General features: G+C 55.3%; 1 protein-coding gene across 1 annotated transcript in view; it reads left to right on the top strand.

Annotated features, from left to right (window-relative positions):
* Window positions 1-10,228: 10,228 nt before the first annotated feature.
* The window catches only part of VIPR1 (vasoactive intestinal peptide receptor 1), a 33,441-nt gene continuing 18,975 nt past the window's right edge, over window positions 10,229-24,694 (top strand). Inside the window, exons 1-2 of the mRNA XM_049628942.1 lie at window positions 10,229-10,427; window positions 21,280-21,388. Of these exons, the coding sequence (XP_049484899.1) occupies window positions 10,350-10,427; window positions 21,280-21,388 (187 nt within the window). The 5' untranslated portion in view covers window positions 10,229-10,349. The remainder of the gene's footprint in view (window positions 10,428-21,279; window positions 21,389-24,694) is intronic.

The following is a 24,694-nucleotide window of genomic DNA, read 5'->3' as shown; positions in this document are numbered from 1 at the left end:
TTACTGAAGCTATCTGGGCTCCTGACCCATCTCAGAGAAGAAGAGACCTAGGGGCAGACACAACTGGCAAGTGACTTGGGCCTGGGCTGGATCCAGGATAAGGAGGAAGTGAGAGAGGACTGCGTGGCTGAGGCTATTTTTACCTAGACCTGTGCAAATAGAGGCGTGGGCTGGTCCGGCCAGTTCTTCCCCTTCCCTGATGCTTGGCAGCTCCCCCTGGGTTGGGAGACAGAGAGGAGGGATGGGTAGAGGAAAAGCAGATGTGAGAACTGCCCCCAGGGGCGTAGAGGCTCCCAGCTTTGAGGCCCGGGCCCTCATCTAGGGCCTGTGGACTCAGAAACTAACAGTCTGCCTCCCAATAGCCAGCCACACACTCCCACTCCCCATGGCAAGCAGTGTGGATTGCGGCTGGAATCAAAGCCAAGGGTCAGCCTGGGGTCAGAAATTAGGTTGAGCTGAGGCCTGTAATTAGAGTTAGACATCATCCTGGGGTCATGGGTCACTCTGGGCTGGGGCCCATGATCAGTATCAAAGGTTAGTTTGGGTCAAGACCCATGATAAGGTGAGAGGTCAGACTGGGGTCAGGGATCAGTCTGCAGTCATGGTTAATTCTGGGTGGAGGCCCAGGTTCGTGGTTAGGGATCAGCCTGTAGTCAAGGGTCAGATCTGGCCTAGAGTCAGGAACAGGTCTAAGCAGGAAAGGCCTAGAGGAGCTCCATTTCTCTTACTTACCAACTTTCACTGACACCCACCCTGGGCCTATCATCCCAAGCAGAGGCCCCAGAAATCTTCCCAGAGGGGGCGACTGACATCAATTCAAGTCCAAAAGCAGGACAAAGTCACCCCTGAGCAATGTGTGGAGGAAACCATTCCTGGCAGAAGGAACAGCCCAGGCAAAGGCATGGAGGCATGAAAAGAATGGTGTTCTGGAAAGTTTGGGTGGGATGGGACCAGACTCCAAGGCCAGGCTAAGGAGGGGGAAGAGAGGCTTCCCTCAGAGCCGTAAGAGGGCCACATTAGAAACCTGGGACACAGAGGCACCTGGGTGGCTCAGTCAGTTAAGCGTCAGACTCTTGGTTTCGGCTCAGGTCGTGATTTCACAGCTCATGGGTTCAAGCCCCGCATCGGTCCCACACTGACAGTGCACAGACCCTGCTTGGGATTCTCTGCCTCCCCCTCTCTCTCTCTCTTTCTCTCTCTCTCTCTCTCTCTCTCTCTGCCCCTCCCCTGCTTGCTCTCTCTGTCTCTCAAAAACAATAAATAAACTTTAAAAAAAAAAAAAGGAAACTGGAACACAGAGGGCAGCAACTGCTATGGGTTTTGGGAAGAATCATTCATTCATTCATTCATTCTGCAAATATGAATAGAAAATATACTGTTTGCCAGGCACCATTTCAGGGACTTAAGATACGTTGGGAACAAAGCTCCTGAAAATCCCTGCCCTCATGGAGCTTCTGTTCCAGCAGGAGAGAGAGACAACAAAATGTAATAAAGTAGATTCACAAATAATTAAAGGGCATGGCAGCTGAGAAGGTGGTAAGTGCATGGGGGAAAGTGTAGACCGGGTGAGGGGCCCAAGAGTTGGAGTGGGGGGAGCAGTTTGCAGTATTCAGTACCGATACCTGGGGAAGAGCATTGCCAGCAGAGGGAACAGCCAGTCCAAAGACCTGAAAGCAAGAGTCGGCCAGCAATGAGTTCTTGGAAAGGAAGGGAGGCCAGTGTGACAGAAGACGAGAGGGAAAGGATCCATTGGGCCACTCACTCAGGGTCCGCAGGGATTTGAACTGAGGAGTGACAGGATCTCACTTATGTTTTAAAATAATCAGTCTTGGAGAGAGAGGTTAAATAACACCAGAGAGATACAATCAGGAAACTTGGATCATGGGAAGCTAACACACAGGACCAACCCAGTTTCTTCAAAAGAGAGTTTGCAGGTTGAGGAGACATGGAGAACACCTCTGTGTTAACTTCCAGTGTGTGAAGCTGATTTAAACAAACAACTGGGTTTTTTTTTTTTAAGCATTTATAAGGCAAAGAATGAAAAAATTTTAAAACCTGAATATTTAACGCTATTAAGGAATGGGGCGTGATAATGCTACGGTGGTCATTTTTTTTCTTTGACTCCTTATCCTTCGGAGATACGTAGTGAAATATTTACAGATAAAAATCACTTCCAAATGATCGAGGTTGGAGTGGGACACAGGGAACGAACTAAGTGATGGGGGGGGGAAAGGGAGCTCATTATATTATTTTATCCACATTGTATATTTTGTAGCTCTTCTTAATAAATTAAAAGATAATAGTCATCAACCTGGCTGCTGAGATTGGAGAATGGGGGGCCAGGGAGAAGCCAGGGGTTCTGAGTCAGCTACTGCTGTGAGCAGATGAGGGATGAAATGAACATAAACTGCTACGGGAAGTGGGGGCGGAGCAGGGAGGGGCTTGCCAGGGACACTTTCCCTGGGGAGACATCCCCCTGGCTCCTGCCTCTGGTTTCCCCTCCCGCCTTGCCCATTCCTTTCCTCTCTCCCTCCCAAATGTCCTTCCTCTGCCCCTCTCCTCACCCCCGATCTCTCCTTCCTCGACTCTCTTCCTCCCACCTCCCTTCTCCAGCTAGTGTCTCCCTGGCCTGGTTCCTGGCCCTGTGCAGGTGGTCCCTCCCAGCAGGTTTATGGTTTATGGCCGCAGTGGGTTGCCAGTCGCCACCCGGCTGCAGCCTCCCAGGCCTGTTCTCCCCATGCTGAGGGCTACCTTCTCTAAGTTTCCTCTGAAGAAGAAAGAGCTACTCTCCCTCCTCAGAACGGTCCCCTCGGCAGTTCTAGCCCCGCCTGGCAGAGGTGGAGTGGGGCCCAACTTGGCAAGGAGACCATGACAAGGTTTTTGCCGTTCTCCTCCCTGGAAAGAAGTCTTCTCTTGGGCAGGATCTCTCCCCACCAAGCAGGGTTGAAGCTAGGAGGGAGCTGACCTGCAGGGGGAGGAGAAAGGGAGACCTCCCTGGGACTCCCTAAGACTGCCTTGCTTGAGCAGCACTGAGCTCCCTGCCTGCACCCGCAGGGAGAAGGGGACGGTGTCTGTACTGAGAGGCTGGACCCTGGACATGAGACCCCTGGCCCCACCAGGATTCTCAGGCCCCAGAGCCTCAGCACCATGAAGACTGGACTAACGAGAGTCTTGGCATCAATCAATGAGACCCAAGGCCGGAAGAGAAGGAAGGGACTTGCTAATGCTTTCCCAGCACAAGCCACTCGGGAACCCAAGAAAGGGGGAAGTTGTGGTTCCCAGTTGCCAATCTGATGTGGTGAGGGTATAAAGTCAGTATTAATTTTAATTCTAAAACAGTAAAGACAAGCTGTATTTTTTGGACCTGGGAGTTTGTGAACTGTGAGTCCCACCCACGTGAAAGGGAAGGCAGGGAAGGGAATTGAGGGCTTCTGGCCCCAGTGAGGCCCTGGCCTGGCTGCACCACACTGCAGATTGCAGACCGTGGTCCGTGCCCGGGGGCTGGGCAGCAGACTACTTCCCGGCATGTGGACTGCCGGCAGGGTCTCTGCCCCTCTCACGTGGTACTGGGAACCGGGAAATAGCCTGTTTCCACAGGAAGCCCCCCGCCCCTCCCCACATGCCCTGCCCAGAGAAATCAGAGGGCAGAGCCTGGGGTTGATGGTCTGATAATAATCATAGTAATAAGATGGTAATAAGATGCATTTAAGGAGTATGGCCATATGCCTGTGGGGACAGTTAGACCGTAAAGATCCCAGGGGCCTCTTTGCTAGACATCTGTGGCTGAGGACCAGCTGGGGACCAGAAGAGGGACAATAGACAGGCTCTCCCCACCTAGCCTGGGTCCCTTGCTCTGTCTGCCCAATCTTCAACCACAGCCCCAGTCCTGGAGCCCACACTTCAGTCTGGAAGTCACACGGTGGCTGCTGGAAAGGGCCCAGGTCAGACTCTAGGTCCTGTTGATGGGGAAAAGGAAGTCAGCTGGATCTGGATGCTTTCACCCCAGCCCTGCAAGGACCCGGATAATGGTTGTGCCTGATGTTTTCCAGGCCTGGTCTGTGCTCCATCTTCTCTGTCCATGACACCCCAGCTTTGGGCCCATCCCTTTCTGGGAACACCTGGTTTATCAACACCAGCCTCCGGGTTACCTGCCAGGGTTTTCCCTTCCTGTCTCAGCTCCCACCTGCTCCCACAGAGCAGGCCTCTGCAGAAACACCTGCTGGGCCCAAGTGCCCTCACCTCAGCAGGCAATGGCCAGCAGTGTCCTGTCTGAGGCACATCGGCCGACGACAGAGCTGCCCCAACCGTTCCCCACCGCAGCAGCCATGCTTTGTCTCCCTCGTCCCAATTTTTGCTCCTATGTTTATGTATGAACACGAATTAAACATTAAATTGAATTATGTATGAAAATAATTCATAAAATTACTTATTTATTAATATCCATTAAGTTATAAAATGGAATTACAGTCTTCTCCACTGGTGCTATCCATGCTTTGTTTTAATATCAGCATTAGGAGACCTCATAAAATATCTTGGAAAACATTCTGTCTTCTCTGCTGCTGTCGAGCAGTTTGATTACATAAAAATCATCTGTTCCCTAAAGGTTTCAGAATTCTCCTATTATAATCCCAAACATCTCGATAGACTGAAAATTCTAATGATATGAACTATTTATCTTACATTTTCCATCTTAATCCTCCTTCATTCACATGGGTAATGGTGATTAATATTCATAATTATTCCTGATATGTGAGTCTATGTTTTTATTTACCATGTATTCTTGTCTCTACCCCTCCCCCCATGTATACAATCTTTTACCAAATTGGTGGGGTTTTCTTTGTCTCATTTTTCCTTCCTCTGGCTGCTTAGGACTTACATAGAGAGCTCTATTTTTTTTTTCAGTTGATACGCTTAAATTTTTAACACACACACTATTCTCTTGTGTTATCGATTATGTTACTTACCCACCCCCCCCCCCCAGCCCCGTCTGTTTTGTTCCACCCACATTATCTTCCTTTTCCAGAATCTCTGCTCAAGGTCAGCTACACACTGATTTACAGGAACACAGGGCCAGAAGGCGGGGAGGCGAGTGTGTAAGTTAGATCTGTGGCATTAGTCTGAGCTCTCCCTGGGCCCCAGGAGTGAGCTTGGAGGGACAGCCTGGTCCTGTGGTCCTAAGCACCCTCCCTGAGACTCATTCCCTCTCTGCCCCTAGTTACCCAGAACCTTGCCCCTAACTCCGCCTCCCAACACACCTGGCCAATGCCAGCTGGGAGCAGGTGTGCCCATTCACAAGGACACACGCTCACATGCGCACACACACAAAGACGTTGCAGTAGGCATTTGACCAAGAGACTGTGGCTGCTGTTAGAAAGTAAACGGGGGGGGGGGGGGCGCCTGGGTGGCGCAGTCGGTTAAGCGTCCGACTTCAGCCAGGTCACGATCTCGCGGTCCGTGAGTTCGAGCCCCGCGTCAGGCTCTGGGCTGATGGCTCGGAGCCTGGAGCCTGTTTCCGATTCTGTGTGTCCCTCTCTCTCTGCCCCTGCCCCTCCCATGCTCTGTCTCTCTCTGTCCCAAAAATAAATAAAAAACGTTGAAAAAAAAAAAAATTAAAAAAAAAACATCCCATAACCTGGAAAAGAACCGGGGGTCCCCCCCTCTAGAGTCTTCCAGAATCACTGCACCATGACCCGCAAGCCAGGTTGCACGATGACAGACTGTTGACCCCCTGGACTCAACTGAGCATTGGGATTTTGAGGAAAGGAGTTCCTTTCTCGAGTCTCCCCTTTCTGTGCCCAGACTGGACCCTCTCCCAGGGTAGGAGACCTAAGTCTCCTCTTCCTGTCTCCCAGAACAGGAGCTCTCCCTCTCCCTTCAGTTTGCATGCCTCAGTTTCCCCTCTGTGGTAGCCTTAGGCATGCATCACTTGGACCTCCCCTCAAGAAAGAACTTGCCACTCAGCTGTGAGGAATGCAGTGAGCTGACAGCCTCTAGACGTAGCACCTTCAGGATCGTTTGAGCTGAGGGCCCGCTCTTCCCAGATAGCCCCCAGCCATCGACCGAGCACAGTGAAGTTACTAAGGCATCTGTGTGCCATCTTTGGTCTGGAGCTCCCTGCTACGTTGGCAGAGGCTCTGTCTGATCCGGCTCTCTCCCTCTTTGTCTTTCACAGGCTTCCCCTGCCATCCCATAACCTTCCACAGTCCTCATTCCATCTTAGCATCTGCTCACAAGAGGACCCGAATCGACACACCTAAAGGTGGCACCGTCCCCTCTGTTCCCTCTAAGCCCTGGCCTCCAGGACGAAGGGATGGGAGGGTGTAGGCCATTTCAGAACCAGTCCCTAGGCTTCATTTCCCCACCTGTCAAGTCAGGACAATTCCTCCTCCATCACCTGTACTCCAATGAACTTTGTTTTTTTTCCTAAGCGCAGCTATAACACCACCAGAAATTTCCCCAGCACCCGGCTCAAGCAGTGCTAGGCTCCCCTGGAGGGGCAGCCTGTGTCTGAGCCACTGTGACATCCACAGGGCCCATCGCTGGCCAGCACCAGTGTAGGTAGGTGATACATGCGGGATGAAGGGATGCTATTTGCTGCCTGCTGTTAGAGAAGGGATGGAGGGCACATTGCTTCTTTAAATACCTGTCTGGACCCCTCTCGCCCTCCAAATCACAGTCTGGAGTTAAAATGTGTCTCTCACAGGAAGGCCCCAAAGAATCCTAGAGAGACTGCATCCACACAGCAATGTGGGTGGCTCTGGAAGGGCAATCCTGGAGCAGTGACACCCCAGGCCAGATCCCTGCCTGGCCCCCACCGTGCAGGCCAAAACTGGTCCCCAGGCACCGTTCCCACTCTGCTGCAGAATCACACAACCAGTGGGTTCCTGAGCTGGGAGCCTTGAAGCAGTGAGTGCACGACTAAGGGACATGGAGAAGGACTGGGGGAGGCCAGGGTGGCACCCACTGCAGGAACGAGGCAGGCAGCCAGGAAGCCAGGCAGGCTCCAAATGAGTAACTGCAGACTCTTTCCTGCCGTGCCTGTCATCACGGGGAAAGGCAAGTGACTGCCTCTTTCTCTTTCCCCCCATCTTCTGCACCCCTGTGATTTCCGGCAGCAGCAGCCGGATGGGTGCTGAGGGGGAGGGGGCGGGAAAGATTGGGCTACAGACTACTACTAGGGACTACTGGGACAGATTCCAGGAATCCAGGAAGGGACACCTCAGAACAGAATACACCAGGGAGGAATTGTTCCCCCCAAAAGGACATGGGGGAACAGGGAGCAGAGGGTGGCTGTGGCCCACTCCCCAAGCCTGGACTGGTGAGGCAAAGGCCACCTCCAGATGGGGAAGAGAGATCCCAGTTACTGCTTCCCAAGCCCTCAGGTAGCCTGCTCCTGCCCCTCAACTTCTGATATCCGCCCCCACGCCCCTCCCAGCCTTCCCAGATAAGGGGACAGGTGAAAGGCTGGCTTCCCCATAAGATCCTTTAGGACTCTCAGGTGATGCCCCCTGTGCCTCAGAACACAGAACTGAACAAGCAGGAACAGTTAGTAAAAACACGGTCACACCTAACCTTGGCTGAATTTTTAAAGTTTTTGTTTGTCTTTGCTTTTTTCTGTTTTCTGCTCCTTCTTCCACTTCTGAATTTGTTTTGTGCCTTCTGACAAGTAAGGAAGGGTGGGTCCCCTGGGGGAACAATTTTGAAAGAACAAAGGAGTAATTTTCATTGCAAAGAATCTGCAGGGAAACGATTCTCCCTTAGTCACCTGCTTCCTTCCTGGGAGCCTGAGGAGCGGGGAGGAGGCCCTGCCAATTACTCTTAATGCCTCAAGCCTGCCCAGGCTGCTAAAGAGGAGGGTTCTTGTGGACCACCCTCCAGAGCCGGGGGGGAAGAGTGTGGGGGACTGGGGGGAGACGGGGAGGGGTGGTGGGGGGGGGGGGGGGGGGGGGGGGAAGGAAGCCCATTCCCAGCTGGGAGCCTTGAGTGTCAGGTGGCGAAGTGGGGTCTGGCTCCCTCCTATTCCCCAGTCCTCACCACCTTCCTCTCAGTGCATTCTCAAGTAGCCAAGATTCCTGTCCTCAGAGAGAGCAGAACTTGAAAAGACCAAGAGACGAGCTTTAATGGTGGGACTTCAGTATCCTGCAGTTTGCTAGGTGGTGTGTGTGTGTGTGTGTGTGTGTGTGTGTGTGTGTGTGTGTGTTGAATGGGCAAAGGTTTATGAGAGCCGAAGCCCATGGATTTGTCATTCACATCAGGCACTCCTAGGACACTGCCAGCAGAGGTGACTCCCCAGAACTGGGACCCAATTCCACTGTCCTGCTGGAGAACTGAGACTTGAGAAAGGGTGCTGTCAGGGTCACAAGGGGAGTCAAGGACTCCTGGCTCCTGAGCCAAACCTGGCCCCCAGAAATGGAGATGGCAGAGGAGAAGCCTGGAGATTCTTCAAACATGTCATTGAAAGGCTGGGTCCAAACCCCAGAATAGCCAGGTCAGAGACATCTCCACAGTGCGGGTATCTGGGGAAGGGCTGCTGTCCAAGCTCATCTGGAAGGAGGTAGAAATTGTGGGGAGTACAATAGCTCTCCAGATCCCTCTCCATCAGGAGGTGCTGCTGTCTTATCTACCTCTGTGTGCAGCACAGAGCCTGGCACACAGCAAGGGAGAGAGAGAGAGGGAGAGAAGGAGGGAAGCAAATGCTAGCACCCCAAATAAGCCTAAATCGAGGAGGGCCTGGGAGCTCATCCCTTCCAGGCTTTTCCCTGACTCCCCATAACTTCATGCCCCACCCCAGAAAGCCAGGGGCCGAGTTTCCCACGCTGTAAGAAGGGAAGCCTGGTTGGGTCTGCAGGGAACTCTGACGCACCTGCTAGTCGACCAGCGCCTGGAGTTGGGCCTCCTTCAAACAGCCTCACCTGGGGCTGGGCGCCCAGGGACGCACCAACCCTCTCTGCCTCTCCACTGAACAGTCATCCCCTTATCAATACCCGCCATCCACCTTATCTCTGCCGCCAACGCCTCCAGCCTCGATCACAATGTCTCCAGCCCTCGGAAAGAGGACAAGGCAGCCACCCGCTCTTGGTCTGCAAGAAGACCTCCCGGGGCGCGGCGCCAGTGTACCTGAGCCTCATTCTAGGGATGAGTAAAATTGAGCCTGAGGACGCGCAGTGGACGCAGGCTGATCCGTCGTCACCCAGAGGCCGACTCGCCCGGTGTTGGAAGCGAGGCACCAGAAACAGGCGGCCCGAATCCAGGCCTTTCTCTGCACTTCAGTTTCCCGGGCTGTAAAACAAGGAAGGTGGGGCGGGGGGAGGAGGGGGAGGAGGTCTTCAGCTTCGTTTTAGGTAGGCTGCGCAGCCTGGTCGCGAGCACCGGGGACAGATCTTCCCTCCCCGCATGGGGGCGCTGGAACTTCGGCCCAGCCTCCCTCGGGAGGTGCCCGGGCAGGGGCGCGTGAGGGCGCGGACGTGCCATCCTCCCTAAAGCACGGCCCCCTCACTCCCTGGTCGTGAAGGGCCCGGAAGCCCAGCCGGTGCTAAGCGCGTCCTGCCAGGTCGCCTGGGCTCAGAGGTGGCACCGAGGATCCCAGCGTCGGGCCTCACTCGCGCTCTTGTTTCCCCTTGCTCTGCCTGTCCCGGCGAGGGATGGGTTGGGGCGATTGAAAATGAACCAAACCACGCGCCCCACCTGCGGGTCGCTTACGACCTAGGGCCCTACGCAGGCCGCAGCCCGCAGCCCGCAGCCCGCAGCCCGCAGCCTGGGGGATAAGAAGTGACCTGTCCTGTCTCATAGTCCGGCCCGCCCGCACCGGTCCTCCGACGCGCAGAAATGGGAAATGGGGAGGCTGGCAGGGAGACTTCCTGGAGGAGGTGGCTCTGAAGGTGGACGTGAAGAGCGTCCTGGGGTGGGGCTGAGGGGGCGTGTGGGAGTGGGAGATCTCAACCAGGCGCTTGGAAACGTTGTGATCTAAGCAGGGGAGGATGTGGCGTGTTGGGGTCTCAACACTCCCGAGGATGCGGCCCGAAGGGGTGAAGGCTTGTGAATCCCCGGCGACTGAGGAGGACTGACGTGGGTGATCCGCGGCGAGATCGCAGGGACACCCCACTGGCGGGGGAGCCCCCAGCCCCGCCCCACACCTGAGCGGCGGCCCCGCCCCTGCCGATCCATTGGCTAGACCCGCCGCCCGTCAGACGAGCCCCCGGGGCCCGCCTCCAGCCCCGAGCTGCGCCTCTTCGCGTTGGGGCCACCGCGGCAGCGCCACTCGGCCCGGCTCCCCGCCGTCGACCGCGCGGTGCGCAGCCCGCCCGCCTATTCCCGGCGCGGGGCCGCCTGTCGCGGGTTCAGGGCGGACCATGCGCCCGACTAGCCCGCCGCCGGCCCGCTGGCTATGCGTGCTGGCCGGCGTCCTCGCCTGCGCTCTCGGCCCCGCAGTGAGTGTCCGCCGGGCCCCCCCCCCCCAGTCCCGGCCGCCGCGGGTGGAGTGGGGGGACGGCGGGAGCCGGGCCGTCTGTGCGCACGTCTGTGTAAGGGGAATGGGGGCACGGAGCGCTGGGTCTCGCCTCCCAGCTCAGCCTCGGACTGGATCTAGACCCGAGGGATGGGATCTCGGTCGCGCCTAGTCCCTCCCAGCGCCGCTGGGAGCCCGCTCGGCGCGGTGATCTGAGACACCGGTGGAGGGGCGCCAGGAGAAAGCGTGCTCCCCAAACTTGCCTTCGGTGTCGTGGCTGCGTCGTGCGTGGGGAGAGGAAGTCAGTGGGTGCAAGGTTGGGGACTGTGGTCGATTGGAACGGAAGGCCCGGTAGACCGTGGGTGGAAGGGAGGGAGGCTGTGAGGGTCGTCGTTATGGGCTGTGCCCGGCTGGAGGTGTCTGCGGGGTGTTGTGTGTTACGTGTAGGAGTGACGTCCCAGCAGCAGACCCAGCGCTGGGAAGGGGCTTTGGGGATAAGGCGGCTGACTGGCAGGCCCTTCCTGTGCCCTCCCACTGAGCAGAGCTGAAAGGTAAGAGCCCGAGGTGGACGGTGGTGGGCAGTGAGGGGTTGAGGGTGGTGTTTATGAGGAAGGGCCAGACTTGTGCATGGGGAAAGCTGAGCAAGGTGTGAACAGCCAAGAGGCAGTGGCATCCTCTTCCTCCCACTCCTGGTTCATCCCCACGCAGGTATGTGTATGCCTCTGATGTGTGGCTGTGCCCTTGTGTGTGGCTGTGGGTGGCTCACCTGCAGGGCAGATCCTGGTTCAGGTAGGAGATGCATGGATCATCTCCCTCTAAGATCAGGGAAGACCTCAAGACTCACTGAATCCACCTAAGCCCATTTTACAGATGGGCAAAATAAGTCCCAAAGACACCTGTTCCCCCCTAATCAGACCAGGACTGAGGTTGATTTTCTCTCTTTCCCTACCCCAGGAATCTGGGGGAATCCGGGGTTGCTGCTTGAGGAATCTGGGGTTGCTGCTTAGTCAGAGCCTAAAACCCAAGTGGGTCCCAGGTGTGGCACCAGCTCCAGGTTGACTGCTGGGTGCGTAGAGTATATTGATCACCTACTCTCTTCTAGCCCATAATTACCTCCCTTACCATCACCTCCACCAAATCAGGAATCTCTGTGTTTCCATCTAGCTAATGTCTTGTACATCCTGGGGACGAGAAGCTCATTGCCTGTCCTGGGAGCAGAACTTAATAACAATTGGTAGGAGCCTCCCCTCCTCCCATCGAGAGACATGACACCCACCTCCTGAGCACTCAAAGCCCCACCTGCTTCTGGCCCTGAGGCCACAGCTCCACAGCCCTGGCACAAACTTAGAGCCCCTCAGTGTCCTGGAGCCTCCGGGCCTCGCCAACAGCCCTCTGGCTCTCCCAACTGGGCTGTGACCACTCAAATTCTCCTTGGATGAGCCAGGTTTCTTGGGACCACCACTGGTACCTCACTCCCCATCCTTGGAGGCTTCTCAGCCCAGGGGTGGAATACTTTCAGCAGGGCCTCCTGTCGTGCTAGGCCACATCTCCCCCCACCTCCTGAGGCAGTCCAAGCCTGCCTCCTCCAATGCCTACTGTTCCCTGTCCTTCCACATTTTATTCACTCAATACCCCACTCTATCACCTCTTCCAGACAGCCTTCCCTGATTGCTCCAGCCCACTCAGCCCTCCCCCCACTCTGACCCCACTCTTCAGCCCTACCCACCTCCCAGCCTGGGCTCTTCTGACCACCCCCATGGATCAAGGGCTGTGGTCTGTCATTTTTGCTGTCCCCCACAGCCCAGTGCAGGGCTGGGTCTGAAGAGGGAGGACAAGGAACCCACCCAGGACTAGGTGAGGGCCGCCTGGGATGAAGGGCTCCCCACATGCTTCTGCACTTGACCCTCCTCCCCACCAGACAGCACTTTCTCCCTCACTGAATGGACACCAGGCAGTCCCGCTCCAGCCAGACTCAGGGTTGAGGGGGCTGATGTTATCAGAGTCATAAAATGGCAGCTGCAAAGTTCAGTTTAAAGACCCAAGGCCTTATCGCTCCTATTTATGGTGCCCTGACCTCAGTCAGGGAAGGGGAAATCTCTGAACAGGGAAGCAAAAAAAGGGAAAGAAAACGTCTAGTGTCTCAGAAGAGGAAGTCTGCCCCAAGGCCACCTGTCAGGCAGGCCTTCTACCGCCCCTACCCCCTGGACAGCAGACACGGGGCTCCTCAATGGTAGCAGAACTGGACAGGGCAATGCCCAGCCCAGGGACAAGGAGAGGGGTGTCAGAGGAGGAACAGACCCAGGTCCTTCCCTGGGAAGATTCCCAGGCTGGTCAGGGAGAGCAGAGCCAGTAAGCCAGGAGGAGGGCCCCGGGGCGTGAGGAACATCTCCCAGAACTGAGGCAAGAGTAGCTGAGAGAAGCAGTCAGGGAAGGCTCCCTGGAGGAGGCAAGACAATGCCCCAAAGAGTTTCGCCACATGGGCCAACCTTCCACCAGAGACTATAAAGGAGCCTCTGTTGGCAGGACCAATGGGCCTGACCCCAGAAGGAGGAAGAAGGTCCCAGGTTCCCCTCTGAGGCTGAGATGGCCCAGGGGTTTGGGGAAGGTTTGGCTCCTCTAATTCCTCTCTGAGGCAGTTGCTGGCCACCTGCTCCTGAAGGGCTGAGTCTGCCATAGGCATCCCGCCCTGGCCATCGGCTCCCAGCCTCTCCAGAGGCTGTCCACAGCTGACCAGTCTCCCTTGGCCCCCAGCTGACCACCCTGTGGGCTTCTGGGAACACGGCTACAGTGGGGTCAGGGCCTCCTCCTTGAGCAAAGTGACAACCTCAGGCCCGCCCAGGGCTCCTGGGGGACTGTGCTGAAGAGTGACCTCCTCCTCGAAGTTTCCAGCCTCCCGTCCTGGTGCTCTGAGTCTCAGCCTTCCCTGACGTTTCTGGAGCACATGAGACCTGGTCCTCGCCCTACTCTGTGGCAATGGTCAGTTGACCTTGAGAACAAGCTGATCTCTGTGGAAGGGCCTCAGTTTGCTCATCACAAAAGGGAGGGTAGGAACGTTGGCCCCGGCGTAGGAGAAATGGGGCGAGAGGGCTGGGTTGGAAGCCAGCTGCACCCTGCAACTGGGGCGTAATTTTCCCTCTGAGCCTCAGGACTCTGTGGAAGGGGATTGGTCCTCCAGTCAGGACTTCCAGGATGCTTGAAGGACAAAGTGCCTTGTGAACTGAGATAGGCCATTTCTTCTCTTGATGCCCCAGCTCAGGAGCTCTGGGGACTGGGGTGGTCCTCATGAGGTAAGCCAGGCAATGTGGGGTTATGGCTCCAGGCCCAAATAGGTGACGAGTTGTCTCAGGGAAGGCTGGGTGGCAGGCACTGGGCCTCCTCGCACAGGGGGCAGCCTCGGTGGCAACCCAGCCTGTGTGAGCCTGCCACTCGCAGGGACCCCTCACTGCGGCCCCTCCGGCAGTGGATGCAGGAATGGGGCCAGGGGACTAGACGAAGCCCTGTCGCTTTCTCCCTGCTTTTGCTACTCAACCTCCCACGCTCTGCCCTCCCCAGTGTGACTTCCCATCACAAATGTATACTATGTGCCAAGTCTCACGCACACCTTAGATGTATTTCAGAAGTAATAGAGACACAGCTTAATGTCTCCACCACATGATGAGACTTTTTAGTCAAACCTTATTGTGAAGATTTTCAAATAGATTTTAAAAAGGAGAATAATATCATGAGCATGGAAATACCCATTCCTTGGAGTGATGTCAGCAAAATGGCAGGATGGGAACTGCCCGTGCTCGTCCCCCCAACCCCTAGGTGTGACAGTTCGTATTTGCAATATTTCCCTTTCGCGGCTGAAGTATCTTAAAGTAAATTACAGACATGATGACCTTGTGCTGCAAATTGTCTTAAGATGCATCTCTAAAACTGAAGGACATTTTCCCATGTAACTATAATACCACCACCACGGCTAACAAAATGAACAGGCATTCCTGAATATCTTGTGTTCAAATATCTCCAAACAGTATTTAGTCAAGCACCCCAGTATCATCAAGGGGTTGGGTCTGATAGCGAGGAGCATTCCTCCCTGGGTTGTGACGAGCCTGGACAGCGAGCTGGGGGGTGGGTGGACATCCAGCCCTTCACTGGAACATGACCCAGACTTTATCTGCACTCCTTTCCTTGTGGCTCATGATGTGAGGGTCCATATCTCTCAGGAAGTCCCTCCCGCCCCCGCTATCTGAAAAACAAGCTTTCTGCGCAATCTGTCATCAGAAGAGGGGAAGAGGTCACCAACTGACTCTGGAAGTCTCGCAGCCTCGTGGCTCAGCCCTCTGCATGGGGCCCCAACACCAATATCGCCCCACCCCCACCCCGGACACCACGGGTGTAAACTGAGTCCTCTTTCTCCAAGAGTCCCCAGGATGACTTCCAAGAGGCAGAAGATTTAAACCTGAGTCCCTGCCGCTCCTGCCTCGCTGGCTATTGCCACGGTGGTCCTCTGCAAAGAAACTCTGAGAGGCTTTGTGCCCCTAAGTACACCTCACAAGAAGGGCCCTTAGGTGAGGCCAGGCTTAACCACAGGCCGAACATCTTTGCTTGTATTCTGATAATGAGAGCCCTTGTCCCGGGACCACCCTGCAATATGGAAAGTTCTTTCTTGCCCCAAGCCCAAACGTGCATCCCTGTGTCTCCCTCTCTGTCTTTACCGCTGCACCCCGCGCTACCACCCAGAGTTCAGCCTTTCCCAGGAGGAGGTATGGGTGGCAAAATTTGGATATTTAGAGGGGAGGCTTCAGACTATCAGTAAAAAAGATATAAAAATACATGCAGGGAGGGGTGCCTGGGTGGCTCAGTCAGTTGAGTGTCCAACTCTTGATTTCAGCTCAGGTTGTGATCCCAGAGTCATGGGATTGAGCCGTCAGACTCCAAGCTGAGCGGGGAGCCTGCTTAAGATACTCTCTCTCCCTCTGCCCTTCTCCCCCGCTCAAACTCTCTCTCTCTCTCTCTCTCTCTAAAATTAAAAAAAAAAATTTAAAAATGGGTGTGCCTGGGTGGTTCAGTGTCCAACTTCAGCTCAGGTCATGATCTCACAGCTTGTGAGTTTGAGCCCCGCGCCGGGCTCTGTGCTGACAGCTCGGAGCCTGGAGCCTGCTTTGGATTCTGTGTCCCCCTCTCTTCTCTCTCTGCCCCTCCCCTACTTACACTCTGTCTCTCTCAAAAATAAATAAACATTGGGGCGCCTGGGTGGCGCAGTCGGTTAAGCGTCCGACTTCAGCCAGGTCACGATCTCACGGTCCGTGAGTTCGAGCCCCGCGTCAGGCTCTGGGCTGATGGCTCGGAGCCTGGAGCCTGTTTCAGATTCTGTGTCTCCCTCTCTCTCTGCCCCTCCCCCGTTCATGCTCTGTCTCTCTCTGTCTCAAAAATAAATAAAAAACGTTGAAAAAAAAAATTAAAAAAAAAATAAATAAAATAAATAAATAAATAAATAAACATTGAAAATTTTTTTAAGTAAATAAATGATTTAAAAAAGTTTTTTAAATACAGGGATGAGGAAGAAATCAGACTGCAGTGGGGGGGGGGGGTGGGAATGCCCAACTCGAGACCTGCCTTCTGGTGGGTACAGCTGCTGTCTGTCTATCAGACTGCCTGGGGTTCTGCGGCGCTCGTCAAGGCCGTGGCGAGGCCGGGGTCCCCTCACAAGGCTGGCCTGGCATGTAGGGCTGGCGGGGCCTTTGACAACAACTGCTAACCTTGGTCGGCAGTCCCCTAGTGCCATTTATGTGTGACCCCGGACACAGCCCTGGGAGTGGACAGCGCTGTCATTTGTCCCCATTTTACAGACGAGGCGGGAAGACTCACCCAATGTCTCCCAGCCAGGGAGTGGCCGGCAGTCTGATTCTGGAACCTGCAGACTTAACTGGGCCCTGCCGTCTCACCAAGAGACGTTGCCTCTTCCCAAGCAGCTGTAGCATGCCCCGGGCTGCCCCGGGACGCAGGAGACATTTTTCAGTTCATAAAATGTACAAATCTGAAGTGACATCCCGGGGAATTGTCACATACATATCTGAAGTGACGGCTCAGGCAATTGTCACCCATATGTTCACCCGTGTAGACACCGCTCAGATCAAGCTATTCCACATTCCCCATCACCCCAGGGGTCTCCCTCGAGCCCCTTCCCAATAGGACAAGGCCTGATTTCAACTTCTTGGAGTGCCCTCTGCGAAGCTGGGAGTGGGTTTCTCCTCTTTTCTGTGACTTCTGGATCGCATGACTTACCTTACCTTCCTGTGCCCCCACTTCCTCCCCTCTGCCCTTATCTCCTCCTCCTCCTCCTCCTCCTCCTCCTCCTCCTCCTCCAACACCCCCTCCTCCTCCTCCCCCTCCTCCTTATCCTCCCCCCTTCCTCCTCCCCCTCCCCCTCCTCCTTCTCCTTCCTCTCCCCTTTGCCCCCATACACCCTCTCCATCTCCTTACCAATTCAAACACAAAAGCCAGAATGAAGGGCACAGCCTGGGAAGCTGGGTTGGGGTCCTGTGTGCCTTTGACCACACTGCTTTCTCTCTAGGTCCTCAGTTTCCTCCTGTGACTCTTTGTTGCCCCATTATTTCAATAGGGGGAGGAGGCCGGGAGTTCTGATTCCAGACAATAGCTGTGGGCTCAAGCTTCCCTTGAGGGGTGGGTATGGCACCCACAAAACCTGAGTCAGCCCTCCACCCTGTCTTTCAGAGCCCCTAGCGTCTAACAGCCACAACTCCCAGCATCTACACCCTACCCCAGATCTCAGTGAGCCCCACATGCGGGAGAAAGCCCTCACGGTGGAGATAGGGAGAAAGATAGAGAGAAAGGGACCCAAGTAAGCCGGCAGAATTAGCAAGACTTGGTTAATCCCTGCCCCCAACCAGAGACTCAGGATTCTCCTGCCAATTTCCAGTCCGTCACCTCCCACCTGCAGCCAGTACCATGGCAGGGGACATAAGAGGACCTGGAATGAAGGGAGGCTACAGACTGCCTCACCCTTGCCTGGGTCTCCTCTTCTGGGCTCAGGAACTCCTGTGATAGAGAAGGTGCTGGGGACTCGGTCGGGCCTGAAACTCTCACCTCAACCCACCCACAGGGTCAGGTGACTTTAAGCCCACTTGGAGCTCAGCCCAGCACAGGAATTGGTGAGGGCTTGAGAGAAAGCCCTGTTTTCTCCTCTCCACGCGGGGCCTCAGGAGACAAGTTGGGAAATGTAGGCAGTAGTCGAAATAAGGAGGGACTTGAATGCCAGTTTTGAAGTGTGGGCTTTGACTGCTAGGCTTTGGGGACCCTGAGGTGCAGGTGGTGGTGCTGAAAACTAGTACACTGGCCCAGGCAGGTACTGGAGACCTGGCCCCTGCCTGTATCCCACAGCTTGTCTCCTGATGCCTCAGGACCCCTTGCTGCAGTCACCCCAGGCTTTTGCAACCTTGCATGGATTAGACATTTTCATACCTTCGTACTAGAATCAGTAGGCTTGGCTGTATCTGGCTGGGAATTTTCCAGCTCCGCGTGTCTGCAGTCCAGAGGGATAATGAGGATGTTTAGCATAGGGAAATAAGTGGAAGAGGAAGTTCAAAGTCTGCCTGAATTCCTCAATGATAAGGACTACAGGGAGCTGCCCTGGCCCTGTCCCCCAAAGGGCAATGGTAGACCAGATGGCCCAAAGCAAGGCCATGGAGAGGAATTGATGCAGTCCAGACTAGTGGTCAGAGATATAGGTCCTATCTAGGAATGTGCATTTGCTAGGTGACCTCAGATCCCTCTTTTGGTCTCTCCTTCCCCTACCCTTCTTCAGATGGGCTCTAGCATTCAACTAAGCTGTGGTAAAGACAGAGCTCATCTTCCAGACCATGCTCACTTTATTCAGAGGTACCCCAGGCTCCTAGGTTATCCCAGGGCCTCCTGCCCCTGCTCTGCAAACTGCCTCTCAGGAAAGGCTTTATGGCTGTGCTGATGGGCGGTGCAGGCAGACTTGGCTAGAGAAGCTGACCCGATAGCCTTCCAACGTCAGAAGCTACTAGGAACCCTATGATGCCCTCAGTAATTTTGAAGAAGAATTATCTCTTGGTAAGCAGCATGGCCACAGCTCTGGCTTAAGAGGACCTAGTAAATGAGGGCATCCATTGTCCTGTCCTCAGAGCACTAGTCTGGACTCTCTTGGTTACAGGGATAGAAAACTCAACTGATTCTAGAAATAAAGATAGACATTGACTCATGTTGTTGGAAGCAGGGCTACTTTCAGACATGGCTGCATCCAGGGACTTAGATGATGTCAAGAGGATCCAGTTTTTCTCTATCTCTTTATTCAGGCTTTACCCGTGTGGCTTTCATCATTGTGTTCCACAACAACACAAGAAAAAACAAGATGGTGACAATAGTTCCAGCCCCTGCACCCTTTGAGGTTTCCAGTCTAGTGGGAAATCAAAATCCAAAGCCCCAGGAATGAGCCTGCTGGCTCTGAACAGCCTGACTGGGGCCATGTGCCAGGCACTAAGGCCAGGAAAGCTCTGATGGGCTCAAGTCTGATCACATGTTGATTTCTTAGCAGAGGGTTCATCAGAACCCCAAGAACTAGGGGTGGGGAAGGTGGTGGTTTCCCCGATAGAGATGAGGACGTGGCACCAGAGGAGGGTAAAGGATGGTAGGAAAGCAGCAACAAGAAATGTTTACTACCATCCATCCTGCGTTCATGTTGTGGGGGGAGCGGAGGGGAGAAGGGGCAGAAGGCAGAGCGAACCCTGTTGCTGGAGCTGGGAAGGCACTTTGGGGAGAAGCATGCTCCAGGCAAGCAAGACAGCCCAAGAGTGGGACACGAGCCCATCCCCAGGTTCTTCTTCCAGAGGCCACCCCTGGGGTCCTTTGGCCACCCCTCTTCCCATGCCTGAACAGCACGAGCCAGCCACAGATCTCTTGAGATAGAGCATCTTGAGTGTTTCAGTCTCAGTAATGCTTTTGAACAGGAAGGGAAGCATGGGACCCCCAAAGAGGGACCTTTGCACATTTCCTTAAAGTCTCATATATTTTCTTTTAAACAGTTATACAAACAACAACAACAACAACAACAAACATATATCCTGCTACATAATAGACCTTTGTTACTCTCCATATGCCAAGCTTTAAAGACTTAACCAGCTAATGCCTTTACCCCAATTAGATGATAAAGTTAAAGGTCCAAGATGGAACCCGGTGGGCCTTCAAGGCCATGGCACATGGGTGAGCGAGGTCTAAGTGCTAGGGAGTCTGAAGGCATCCTGGACAAGGACATCCTCCCTTGGGCTAGGCCAGCAGTGGTGCTTAGCTGCACATGGGAAGGTTGGACGGTGAGGACCTCTGTGACAGTGAGGCTCCACCAAGGCCTCCACAAGGGATGAGAGAGTATTAAGTGGAAGGGACTCAGCTGCACAGCTTCTTGGGCACTGAGTTGTCCAGCTTCAGCTTGGACCCCCTTCCTCTATAGCAATGGAGAGCTCCCTGGCACCTGGAATGCTTATCCCTCCGGGGGATCACCTGACTTAGAACAATGGTCAAAGTCACACCCTTGGTAGCAGGCCAGATGGGGATACACTTAAGGAAAGAAATGCTTTCCCCCATAGCCCCACTGCAACAAGGCTTTGAGTCAGCAGGGGAGTTGGTAGAGGCCCGTTTGGCCTACAAGGAAACTGAGGGACGTAAGGACCTTGTCCCAGGCCAGAAGGAACAAGTTGGAAGAGACACTGAGAGTCTCTGATTCTGGAGCTGCCTTGCTGAACAAGACTGTTGGGGACTATGGCATTCTCTTCCCTGGGCAAAGATGAGGAAACCGATGTGGGGTTGCAGCCACTTCCCTAAAGCCAAACAGACCAGCGGAAGCTTCTACCAGCTCAGTGGTTCCTCCATGGAGGCCTTCACCTGCCCTTGCCCACCCAGTGGTTCCCAAGGCCTGTTTTGTTTTTTTTTTCTATCTGTTCCTGGGCAGCCATCACCCCTGCTCACCTGTTGGCCCCAATGCCAATGCCTGCCCACCCCCCATGCCTTCACACAGGTCTGGTTCCATCCCTGATCCCCTCGTAGGGTGCAGGAAAGGGGAGGGGAGAGGCATGGGCTTTCCCATCACTTCTCCCCACCTCCCAGAGGCAGGAGTAGGGACAGAGGAGGTTTGGTGGGATGGCAAGACAACCTAGAGGGGCCTCCCTTATTTCCTGAAACCTCCCTTCCTTCATTAGATCTGATATGGCTTAAATTGTTTAGAAGCTAAGAAGAAGGCAGGTGATGTGTCGGTAAAGAGGGCCAGTGTCCCCTTCCCAGCCTGGTGACCCAGGAGACCGAGCACAGGCTCCTGGAACGAGGGCAGAGGCTGGAAGATGCAGCCAGACTCCTGGATTCCTCCCAGGCCTGGCTCCAGGGACCAACTCCTCATAACCAGGTAGCACTAGCTGAGCCCCACTCATCCGCAGAGTCTGAGGCAAGCACTGAGGACTCCCCACCCAGGCTGGAGGGGAGCAGAGTCCAGAGGGCCAGCTCTGAGCTCTACAGAGAGGTGCCAGAGGGGTGCCACCCACAAAAAGACTAAGTTGTTACAGCTGCAGCACTATTGGATCCGCCAGGAAGCCATGACAGGGCCCTCAAGGCAGACCCAGCTTTGGGGACTGTGGTCAAGAGTTCTGGGTCCAATCCAGGTCAGGGTTGGGTTTTAGTCTGGGGTTGGGACTGGGGTTCCATCTGGAAGCTGGGTCGGTCAAGTGACAGGCCTTGTTGGGTCTCATGCTCCTGGAGTCTGTGGATGAGAGGTAGGCCGTGGATGAGGCTGACGGGTCCCCCCTCCCCCTGTCTCTGTTCCCCAGGGCACCCGGGCAACCATCCTGCAGCAGGAGGAATGTTACTATCTGCAGCTGATAGAGGTACAGCACAAGCAGTGCCTGGAGGAGGCCCAGCTGGAGAATGACACGGCAGGTGAGGCCCAGCAGGAAGAGAGGGCCGCAGACCTCCAGGGAGCCCTGCTTCTCCTCACCCCGTGAGCCCAGATCCAGGGTACATGCCTCCCACACGCATCAGATGGGAATGGCGCCACGGAGCTGCTGGGGGTGAGGAGAGGACGCCGAGAGAAGCTGGGGGGCCAGGAAGCGAGAAGTCCTAACAGGCCTCTCTGGTCCCATCATCTGCCCCTGGTCTGGAAGCGTCCTGCTGTTAGCCCAGGAGAACACACTACATGGGGGGTTCTGAGGCCCAGCTTCTTCCTCCCAACCACAAGCTCTGCACCCAGAGGTGCCACCGCACACACACAGGCCCCCAGGCACACACGCGTCCCTCCCCATCCCAACCCACCTTCAGCAGGCCAGATGAACCACCCGCTCATTGTGCCGCCGATGAGACAAGTCTCAGTCAGACTCAGAGGCTGAGCACATGCGGGCCCGGCTCCCCCTGCTCAGGGGGTGTGGGAGAGCTCCAGCCTGGTAGTGCGAGGGCGTGAAGGGCGGTGCCAGAGGCACCCTCAGGCCGACGCTGCCCAGCTGCCCAGAGCCAGCAAGGCCATCACATCAGATGACGCCTCCCTAGCCCGGGCGCCCCACACTTGGCACAACAGCCTGGGGAAGGAATGGGAGGGCTTCCAGAGGCCTTCCTTTGCAAGGTGCCCTCGGGCCAGATTCTGAAGGGTGGGCAGGATGTGGAGAAGCCGAGAGGCTGCGAAGGTGGGAGGCACCTAGGCAGACTTCCCCTGGGGACTGGGGGTGGGTGTGGCTCGAGGCTCACTGAGGGCAGAGAAGGGCTGGAGCCGCTGGGTGGATGTGCCTGCTCCGGGCCTCCCTGCCAGGTCACCCCCCTGGGGCCAAACTTGCAGTTATGTAACAGCATTGCTCAGGAGCAGGGAACGTCTTTATATCTCCCAGGCTCCCCCGTCTCCTGTCACCTCTCTGAGACTGACAGTTATGCAACCCTTCCTGGATCCCTCCTTCTTGGCCCTGGTGCCCAGAATCTCTGCTTCCTACACCGTGAGTGAGTGCGTGCAGCCTCATGGATGGACTTTGCCTCCCCAGCTCTTGAGGAAGGACAGACTCCTGTCTCCTGAGGCCTTAAGACTGAGACCTGGGTGAGGGGTGGCCTGACCATCCACTGACCATCCACTGCCTATGCCTATGCACCCCTCCCCACCCTCCAGGTGGGAGAGGCAGGAGACACCGCGGACCGTCCTCAGCAAACCCCAACAGTAGGATCTGGGGGTGCACGTAGCCCAGAGAGGCCCTGACCCCGGATCTAGGCCCCATTGCACTGCCTCCTAGGCCCCAAGGGTGAGCCACCCTCGTGATCCAGGTGAGGTAATTGCTGGCACAGGGTGCCTGTCCGCTGCCAGCATCCTGTCACCAGGAAGACAGCCTGGGATCCAGAGGAGGGCAAGTGAGTCTGCCCATGACCTTGTGTGGGTGGGGTTCTGTGCGTGTTCGCGCACATCCAGATGCGTGCTCCTGGCCCACGGCCGTCCGGAGCGGTCTCTGTGTCTGGGGTCTGTAAGCTCTATGTCTGACTCTGAGTGTCTTTGTGTGTTGTCTGTGTGTGATCGTGGATGTATGAGTGTGAATATCTGCGGTGTGCCCAGTCATGTCTATGCATGTGTGTTTGTGACTTGTGCGTGTCTCTCTGTGCCTTTGTTTGCTGGGGTCTGTCCTTCCATGTGCAAGTAAGCATGCACGTGTGTATATTTGCACGCATGACTGTGGTTCTGTGTGACTGGGAGTGCTTGTCTGTGTGTGTCTGTCGGTGCACACATATCTATAAAATGGCACAGTGGAAGCCCCCACCCTGCCTCGCCACACCCGCCCCAGTCTCCAGGCTGTCTTTCTTGTTGAGGTGGCAGTCCCTTTCTTGTGGAGGTGACACACACAGCCAACAAGAGCCCTGTTTCTCTGTGGGCCTGGGGACACGTGTGGTGGGGCCTGTGGGGCCTCTCTGGGTCAGGCACACAGAGAATACTCCTGAGGCCCAACCCAGGACAACAGGCTCTCCAGATAGCCAGCATTTTGTTTTCTGATTTAAAACAATTTGTTTATTTATTTAATTAGAGAGAGAGAGCAAGTGAGCATGAGTGGGAGAGGGGCAGACAAAGAGGGAGAGAGGGAGAATCCACACTGTCAGTGCAGAGCCCGACTGGGGCCCAAACTCACTAACAGTGAGATCGTGACCTGAGCCGATGTCAAGAGTTGGATGCTTAACCGACTGAGCCACCCAGTGCTCTAGCATTTTCTTGGCTGTTACTCCCTTCTCAGCTTCCTGACCCTGCTGCCTCCTCCAGGAAGCTTCCCTGACCACATGCCTCTAATGGACTTTCTTCCCAGGGTTCCCTGCCATGTCCACTGGCCTGCACCCCAGGACAGTTCGCAGCCCAGTCCTGGTGGTGTTGAGATTCCTTGAGGCCAAGTGCAGCCCCCCACCCAAGGGCAACACCCAGTCTCCCTCTCCCTGTGCCACTTGTGGTGAAGCAGAGCTCAGGGCCAGAGACCCAGCTCTGAAACTGCTCTCTGACTATGCTGCAGCTCAAGATCCAGAGAGCTCTAAGTCTGGTGAGGACACAGACACAATAACTGGCCTATAAAACAAGGTGTGCCCAGCATTGTCAGAGAGGGCTGAACAGAGTCCAGCAGAGCAAAATTCCCCAAGAAATGGGCATCGAGCCCTTCAGAAGAAGAGGAGCGCAAGAGGTTTGCTGGAGAGGGAGCGTATGAACATGTGAACAGGCTGCACCATTCACCAGCAATGTGACCTTGGGCTTAGTTACCGAATTGCTCCCTGCCTCAGTTACTCATCTGTAAAATGGGAGGGTTAAATAAATAAGTTATGTATTTAAAGAGGGTAGAACAGTGCCTCGCACATACAAAGGCTACATAAGTATTTGTTGATATTATTAATAGGGTCTTGAACCGCTAGCAGGATTTACCTGGCATGATGAGCCCCTACATGGCCTCCAGAGAGGCTGGCACAGGAGCGGGGGAGGGACCGGGAATCAGAAGAAGGCCACGGAAGCGTCATGACAGAGTGGACAAAAGGGCTTGGGGCCCTCAAGGAAGGGCGGCTGTGTTCTCTGGCAGGGCCAGAGTGGATCTGGGTGTTCTCAGCCTTCAGCCATAGGTGCTACCTGGCTGCTGCAGCCCCGGAAGGTACGCCTCCCCGGGGCCACCCACCCCAGCACTCAGAGTCCCGAGGCTCTTTCCCACGTGGCGACATCCTTTCACCTCCTCTCTCTCCCCAGGCCCCCTTCTTGAGAACTTA

The sequence above is a fragment of the Panthera uncia genome, chromosome C2 (assembly GCF_023721935.1).
Source record: "Panthera uncia isolate 11264 chromosome C2, Puncia_PCG_1.0, whole genome shotgun sequence".
Classification (NCBI taxonomy): Eukaryota; Metazoa; Chordata; class Mammalia; order Carnivora; family Felidae; genus Panthera; species Panthera uncia.
This window is presented reverse-complemented; position numbering and strand designations above follow the sequence as displayed.